This window comes from Salvelinus sp. IW2-2015, linkage group LG4q.1:29 (genome assembly GCF_002910315.2).
Source record: "Salvelinus sp. IW2-2015 linkage group LG4q.1:29, ASM291031v2, whole genome shotgun sequence".
Lineage (NCBI taxonomy): Eukaryota > Metazoa > Chordata > Actinopteri > Salmoniformes > Salmonidae > Salvelinus > Salvelinus sp. IW2-2015.
The window spans coordinates 38,749,151-38,757,844 of record NC_036842.1 but is presented as its reverse complement, the minus strand read 5'-3'; the positions used below and the strand labels follow the sequence as shown (position 1 = coordinate 38,757,844).

The 8,694-nt window shown below is 41.1% G+C and overlaps 1 protein-coding gene across 1 annotated transcript; it reads right to left on the bottom strand.

Moving 5' to 3' along the window:
- Positions 1 to 1,141: 1,141 nt before the first annotated feature.
- Positions 1,142 to 5,738, bottom strand: hint1 (histidine triad nucleotide binding protein 1). The gene is made up of 3 exons (XM_023984687.2): positions 5,600 to 5,738; positions 2,365 to 2,469; positions 1,142 to 1,500 (listed from the first exon to the last, which is right to left on the bottom strand). The coding sequence occupies exons 1-3, from the start codon at positions 5,708 to 5,710 to the stop codon at positions 1,336 to 1,338; spliced, it is 381 nt and encodes a 126-aa protein (XP_023840455.1). The 5' UTR covers positions 5,711 to 5,738; the 3' UTR covers positions 1,142 to 1,335.
- Between the last annotated feature and the right edge of the window lie 2,956 nt (positions 5,739 to 8,694).

Below are 8,694 nucleotides of genomic sequence, written 5' to 3'. Positions count from 1 at the left end.
TTGATGATTAGTTGACAAGTTGAATCAGGTGTGCTTGTTCAGGTTTACAGTACAAATGTGTACTGTTGGGGGTACTCGAAGACCAGGGTTGGGAAACACTGATCTAAACCACATTAGTATGAAATGACTGAATCAAACTAAACTGTCACACAAAGACCTGTTCATGTACAGTTCCCCAGATGAAGAGTACATAATACGCATTATCGGCAAAGCAAATCAGTTTTCAAAAAGCAGAAAGGCAAACTTCTTTTAAATTAGCATATTAATAGCCTGACAAGATGAGGGCCTTCTGAGGCACTTGATTTGAAACACCCACATCAGATTTCTGCTTCACACCACCCTTTGTTCTCCAGCCGTGCAACTGAGGTGCATGCCAATTGCTTTCACTCGCACCGCCCCCTTGTGGCCTTTAGGCACACTACAACCGGCTATTTTTAGCTCCAACAGCTCACTCTCACAGGATCTGTGGTCCATTTGGCAGATTGACAGAGTAGGATTCAAAATGTTTAATTCCAGAGAACTTTTAATTAGTTCTTACTCTCAAATTGTTTTTAGTGATTTGAAAGTCGAAAAACTGGCATATGTGAACAACCTTATAGAAAAGCTCTTCGACTGGCATCCTTTTTAACTTGGGGCTTGTATTTGCATGTAAATTACATTGACATTTTTAGCGGCAGTGTGTTATAACTGACAAGGTGCGCAGCGAAGCTGACTAGTGATTCATACATCGGGGCTAAGCAGCTCAAATTTGCACAAGAGGGGGATTACTCATGCATATTGTTCATTTTTGTGTGTGTGCACGTGCTGATAAGAGTCAAAACTTTCACAAAGGGAACAATGGAAACAGAAAAAGCATATAATTAAAAAAGCTAAATAAACTCATCGATTGGCAACTTCAAGTGCAGCGATAATTATTCCCCCCACGGCAACTGTAGGCAGGAGCGGCGCACACAACACAAGTACAAACAGCAAAGTAGGCAGCCATGCTTGCTACACCAGTTAATGTCATGCAGGTTATAGTAGAATGCATTTAAATTCCCATTCCATCATAAATAAATGGACATTCAGACAAGCCCAGAATAAACCAAACATTTCCCGTCTCTGGGAGATTAAAGGAGAAGAAATGTCAATCACACTGTGGCGCTTGTGAAGTGCATTTATTTACCGTTGATATATCATCACATTAGGTCTACGTGACAGACTGACAGTGAAATAAGTAGTAGGTCTACGTGACATACTGACAGTGAAATAAGTTGCATCGGGACAGCATTGGACTATCTGGGGATAAAGAGATGACGGATGGCGGTCAGGACGGTAGACGGTCTGTGTGGACAGTTAGCCGGGGGGCCAGCCCAACTGGCGTCCGCCCATCACGTGGATGTGGATGTGGTAGACGGACTGGCCACCGTCGGGCCCGTCGTTCAAGATCAGCCTGTAGCCCTTGGGCAGGCCAATCTGCTCGGCACACTTCTTGGCCACTATCATCATGTGGCCCAGGAGCTATGACATCACAAAGAAAGAAAAATGTACTTTATTTTTTATTCATTTAACCTTTATTTAACTAGAAAAGTCAGTTCAGAACAAATTCTTGTTTACAATGACGGCCTACCAAAAGGCAAAAGGCCTCCTGCGGGGACATGGTCTGGGATAAAAAAAAATATATATATATAGGACAAAACACACATCACGACAAGAGAGACACAACATAGCATGGCAGCAACACATGATAGACAAACCTTAATGAAACAAAACAAAAATTATGAATATTTATTGCAAATCCTAAGCGCTGGAATCCCATTCGGGCCAAACGTTCTGAGAAATCACTGAACAACCTGCTTAAAGAGACTAAAACAACTATCCATTAGCAACTATGGATATAAAAAATATATWTTTTTAACATTTTATAAAAATGCCAAAATCCTTAACTGCTCATGACTCATAAAGCATTAAACATTGTAGAATTGATTAGGCTTCATGTTCTAACAGGTCTCCAATGTTCTTTACATCTGAAACATGAACTGAATAAAAACATAGGCTACCCCCATAACAGAACAAAATCCTTGAGTCATAGGGACGTTTTCTGGCAGGTTTCCAATAGGTAAAGAGTTCCATCTGCTGGGCCATTGATTGTCTACTACATTTGTCAACCAATCCATCCCCACAGAGCAACACTGCAAAGGGTTTTATTCCGGCCCAGCACTAACACAACTAATCAAGGGTTCAATGTTTAGATTGACCAGTTAAACCAGCTGTGTTAGCGCTGGGATGGAACAAAAGCGTAGCTCTCCCAGGATCAGGGGTTTGTCACTGGTCTAGGTTACAGAACCGATGCAACTGAATGAGTTGAGGTGGTGTCATACTTACAGCCGCATCACTGTCCTCTGCTTTTGACAGTTGCACAATTGGTTTTCTTGGGACAACCAAAAAATGAGTAGGGGCCTGTGGGGTAACATCATGGAAGGCTATGCACTGAAAACACACACAGAATAAAAGTTAATAGAAAATACATATTAGTTAACAGCTCTACAGTCGTGGCCAAAAGTTTTGAGAATGACACAAATATTAARTTTCACAAAGTCTGCTGCCTCAGTTTGTATGATGGCAATTTGCATATACTACAGAATGTTATGAAGAGTGATCAGATGAATTGCAATTAATTGCAAAGTCCCTCTTTGCCATGCAAATGAACTGAATCCCCCAAAAACATTTCCACGCCATTTCAGCCCTGCCACAAAAGGACCAGCTGACATCATGTCAGTGATTCTCTCGTTAACACAGGTGTGAGTGTTGACGAGGACAAGGCTGGAGATCACTCTGTCATGCTGATTGAGTTCGAATAACAGACTGGAAGCTTCAAAAGGTGGGTGGTGCTTGGAATCATTGTTCTTCCTCTGTCAACCATGGTTACCTGCAAGGAAACACGTGCCGTCATCATTGCTTTGCACAAAAAGGGCTTCACTGGCAAGGATATTGCTGCCAGTAAGATTGCACCTAAATCAACTATTTATCGGATCAACAAGAACTTCAAGGAGAGCGGTTCAATTGTTGCGAAGAAGGCTTCAGGGCGCCCAAGAAAGTCTAGCAAGCGCCAGGACCGTCTCCTAAAGTTGATTCAGCTGCGGGATTGGGGCACCAGAGCTTGCTCAGGAATGGCAGCAGGCAGGTGTGAGTGCATCTGCACGCACAGTGAGGCGAAGACTTTTGGAGGATGGCCTGGTGTCAAGAAGGGCAGCAAAGAAGCCACTTCTCTCCAGGAAAAACATCAGGGACAGACTGATATTCTGCAAAAGGTACAGGGATTGGACTGCTGAGGACTGGGGTAAAGTAATTTTCTCTGATGAATCCCCTTTCCAATTGTTTCGGGCATCTGGAAAAAAGCTTGTCCGGAGAAGACAAGGTGAGTGCTAACATCAGTCCTGTGTCATGCCAACAGTAAAGCATCCTGAGATCATTCATGTGTGGGGTTGCTTCTCAACCAAGGGAGTGGGCTCACTCACAATTTTGCCTTAGAACACAGCCATGAATAAAAAATGGTACCAACACATCCTCAGAGWGTAACTTCTCCCAACCATCCAGGAACAGTTTGGTGACGAACAATGCCTTTTCCAGCATGATGGAGCACCTTGCCATAAGGCAAAAGTGATAACTAAGTGGCTCGGGGAACAAAACATCGATATTTTGGGTCCATGGCCAGGAAACTCCCCAGACCTTAATCGCATTGAGAACTTGMGGTCAATCCTCAAGAGGCGGGTGGACAAACAAAAACCAACAAATTCTGACAAACTCCAAGCATTAATTATGCAAGAATGTGCTGCCATCAGTCAGGATGTGGCCCAGCTGTTAATTGACAGCATGCCAGGGCGGATTGCAGAGGTCTTGAAAAAAAAGGGTCAACACTGCAAATAATGACTCTTTGCATCAACTTCATGTAATTGTCAATAAAAGCCTTTGACACTTATGAAATGTTTGTAATTATACTTCAGTATTCCATAGTAACATCTGACAAAAATATCTAAAGACACTGAAGCAGCAAACTTTGTGGAAATTAATATTTGTGTCATTCTCAAAACTTTTGAGGCGTTACTACAGACCCGGGTTCGATCCCGGGCTGTATCACAACCAGCCGTGGCCTGGAGTCCCGTAGGATGGCGCACAATTGGTCCAGCGRCGTCTGGGTTAGGGAAGGGGGGATGGCTTAACTTGGCTCATTGCACTCTAGCGACTCCTTGTGGTGGGCCGGGTGCCCGCAGGCTGACCCCGGTCGCCCGTTGAACTGTGTTTCCTCCTATACATTGGTGCGGCTGGCTTCCGGGTTAAGCTGGCGGGTGTTAAGGAGCATGGTTAGGCGGGTKAAGTTTCYGYGGACGCATAACTCAACCTTCACTTCCCGAGCCCGTTGGAGAGTTACAGCGATGAGACAAGATCGAAATTGGGAAGAAAAAGGGGGTAAAATAAATTGAAAAAGACACCCTGTTCATGGTTTGGGGCGACAGGTAGCCTAGTGGTTAGAGCGTTGAAATAGTAACCGAAAGGTTGCAAGATCAAATCTCCGAGCGGACAAGGTAAACATCTGTCGTTCTGCCCCTGAACAAGGCAGTTAACCCACTGTTCCTAGGCCATCATTGAAAATTCTTAAAGTTCTTAACTGACTTGCCTAGTTAAATAAAGGTCAAATATATATAGTATTGTTATAATTGTCATTATTACAAAAATATATACAAATCTGCATGGGCTTTTTTTAGTCCTCCAATAATCGGTATCTGCATTGAAAAATAAATATCGGTCGACCTCTAATCGTGACGCGCCACAAGTAACCAATCAAAGCGCACCATAGCTTCCAACACCTACTGGATTGGTTGTTCATGCGTAGCGCTACCTACCTTGCTTGCTAGCTAACTTGTTAGCACTCACATGAGGGAGAAGCTAGCGTGGCTAAGTGATTGCTGCTTGTTTAGTGTAAATGGCAGGTAAATTGTTGTGGAAATTGCCCCATTATGCTTTTCACTTTCTGAATCTACGTCATATAGCTGAGTCTACCTTTAAGTCCTGCGACAGACACAGGGGCGTCAAAAAAAGAAAAAAATCAATGGTACCAACACCAAATATTTTAATCTGATTCAAGTTATCGATTTAATGTCAGCGTGATGATTATACACTTTTTAGCATCTCCAATCTGAGGTAAAAGAATGAGTTGAAAATGCAAGCTTGTGTAATTTAGCAGTAACACGTTGTCCACAATAGGGAAATTTGCGTAATTTAAAATAATTCAATATGTTAAAGTAATTACATATTTTAGTATATAATAAACGTAGCACACTCACATTTGTACAACAATGACATACATTTCMGAACGCTTGACGTCCCTGATTTGACAGTTTATTTACAGCCAGCTAACTACCTCACTTGCTACTGTATTTGTCTAAATACCTGGGTAATAACGGATTCATTGACAACTGGTGTGTCGCTATCAGTTTAACGTTAGCTAACCAAAGACTCAGCTAGCCAGCTAGGTGGCTTAACCGTACCATACTGTGTGGTTAACTAGATTAATGGTGTTTGCATGAAAATTAGCATATCAATACAAATGATAAATTCACACCTGATCATCTTCAAATAATATTTTTGCAGGAATCTCCTTGCGAATGATTTTGCCGAAGATTGTATCTCCGCCGGGCTGGGCAACCTGAGCTTTTGCTATCTCATCCGCCATGGCGCTAGACTTTGGTCTTTGTGGTACGCATGCGCTTGAACCTCTGCCTCATAGGTTAAAGTTCATGGGCTCTGCAGAACGCCAAAACTTGAGCACAACGATTGTTTAAAAATATTGAATGACATTTTTGTATTGTCTGTATCACTGAGGTATAATAAGAACGTGCTGCATCGAAGACAGTACAGTATGGAGACAGGCTAAAACTGCTTATACAGTAGAAGTCACACTTGTAGGCGATGTCATGGCCAAGTTGACAAGCTAAACGCATGCGTATTAACACTCAAGATAAACTGGTTGAAAAGAAAAGAAGATCAATACTGATTCAGTATGGTATTTCATTCCAAATAATGTTTTTAATAGGTTGGGASGTCTTAAATTTTTACTGAAATTTAATTATATTCCTGAAAGATTACCTGCTAAATTGGCTAGGTTTCACCAACAAGCTTTAATGGCCTGGAAAATATGTTTCCAACACGATTTTTCCCCACATAAAGCTCTTTTGTGGAATAATTCAGACATAACTGTAAGGAATAAGTCATTGTTCTACCCCAGCTGGCATGAGAGGAATATTGACTTTGTTCTTGATATTTTCGACAAGGGTAATATTCTCATATATGAACAATTTATAACATTGAAAGAGTTTCCAATACCTTTCAGAGTTTATTTCTGTGATCAAAGCCGTTCACAGTGGTCTAACTACACTTATGAAAACTCATCTTAATTTTGGGAATGATCACAAAGTTGATCCAGAACTCAGATTGGAAGGCATGGGCTTACTTGAGAGATCTTGTTGTAATAAATATATAAGACAAATTCTTCATTCACAAAACCAACTTACACCGAGAGGAAAGTTTTTCTGGAACATGCTTATTCCTGACATTGTCTGGAAAAATGCATGGTTAAGGCCTTACAAATATTGTATACCAAACAAAGTTAAGGAAGTGCACTTTAAAATTTTACATAAGATATATCCATGTAATTCTATGATATCCAAATTTGTGGCAATTGATGATATCTGTGTTTTCTGTGAAAAAGAAGGTGAGAATCTGTCTCACTTGTTCTTTGAATGTAAATTTGTGTCAGAATTTTGGGAAAACCTTGAAAAATACTTATTTACCATTATGAACACTACCTATGTTTTTGACATGAAAGATATATGTTACTATTGCAATGATAACAAGACCACTGAAATTATTGTGTATTTTTTTATTCTTGTTGCCAAATACTTCATACACAAACAAAAATTCAAAAATTCTATACCAAAATTTAAAAAAAATTTGGTTGAATTTAACTATTTTATTAAAACATTAACCCTTGTGAACAATAACAAGAATAACATTTTCCTAAATCATTACAATAAGATTTTTTCAGAGTGATAACAATTGCACTATAATTGTTTATTTTTTTTGTATTTTTGTTTGTTTCAGTATTTTCTTGTTAATACCTGCGTTCTGTTTTGTATGATGTCAGAATGTAAATTGTTGACCTATATTTTGAATAAAAAATAAATTAAAAAAATTCATGCGTATAACACGTCATCGGTCTCTCGCGCCACACTGCGCATGTGCAGACCGTCAAATCAAAGGTACACCTTCGATATAGTTGTTTTTGACAAATATTAAAACGTGTCAGTTTGTCATTCTCACGAAGTTGGAGTAATAACAAGTTCGGATAGTTAAGGCATTGGCTCAAATCTAGTTGAGCCTTTAGCTTTCGAGAAAATTAACAACTAAGGAAGAATGTTTTACTTCTCTCATTTACTTCTCCACAAACCCTCGGCTTGGTCGGCTTCGCAAGCGTTCCCGACAGTCTCGCGATGTTGCGCCTCTGGGTTTAGAAACTCTGTGGTATCAGCACTTCATACAGTAAACACGGTGGGCGCGGAAGCAGGGGTGTTATCAGAGATAGAACAATTTTGGCCGAAATTCTGCACATTTTCTCATAGATTAAACATTTCATCTCAATAGAGTTTTCTGTTCTTAAAACTATAATATTGTAACGACCCTCGTTACAATATGTTATGAGCAGAGTGGACTAAGATTAGTAGACTTTACCCTTTCCCAAAGTAAAACAAAACTCGCGTTGTTTAGGAGTGCAAAGGCGAATATAGGTATTGCGCACTACACAGAGTAGGGGTTCCCAAACCGAAACATGCCAATATTTGCTAGAACGCGCCAATAAGATCTCGCTAACTTGTGCTTAGATCTGCACACCTCCTTGCTTGTTATGCCCACCAGGACTCATCTGTTCCCGTTGGAAACGACAGACTGTGGTCTATTTTGGGTTAGTTAAAACATCTTTGGTGTAACCATTAGTCCAGCAACTAAAACGAGAGTTTCTATTGGACAAATTCAGCTAGGTTCCTCCCCGTTTCGTTCTGTTGGCTTCCGTTTAAGAAACGTTTTGCAACAGAATGAATACGCCTCTGGCTAACCTCAATTTTGAACATAGAGATAGAGGACTTCCTCTTCGATATTGTGGGGTTGGATGGGAAGCGTCGCTGCACATCTATTTTCAGTTCTCTCCAGAGATTTTCGATCAGATTCAAGTCCGGGCTCTGGCTGGGCCACTCAAGGACATTCAGGGACGTGTCCTGAAGCCACTCCTGCGCTGTCTTGGCTGTGTGCTTAGGGTCGTTGTCCTGTTGGAAGGTGAATCTTCGCCCCAGTCTAAGGTCTTCAGTGCTCTGGTGCAGCTTTTTATCAAGGATCTCTCTGTACTTTGCTCCATTCATCTTTGCCTCAATCCTGACTAGTATCTCTGTCCCTGCCGCTTGCAAACATCTGTAGGGATGGTGCCAGGTTTCCTCCAGACGTGACGCTTAGCATTCAGGCCAAAGAGTTCAATCTTGGTTTCATCAGACCAGAGAATCTTGTTTATTTTGGTAAACTCCAAGCGGGCTGTCATGTGCCTTTTACTGAGGAGTGGCTTCCGTCTGGCCACTCTACCATAAAGGCCTGATTGGTGGAGTGCTGCAGAGATGG

Excerpts from the sequence above, each read along its gene's own strand:
- hint1 (XM_023984687.2), bottom strand. The coding sequence starts at position 5,710 with ATGGCGGATGAGATAGCAAAAGCTCAGGTTGCCCAGCCCGGCGGAGAT. Across the intron at positions 2,470-5,599 it reads TATTATTTGAAGATGATCAG|TGCATAGCCTTCCATGATGT; the intron begins GTGTGAATTTAT and ends GTGTGTTTTCAG. Across the intron at positions 1,501-2,364 it reads CAGAGGACAGTGATGCGGCT|CTCCTGGGCCACATGATGAT; the intron begins GTAAGTATGACA and ends GTGATGTCATAG.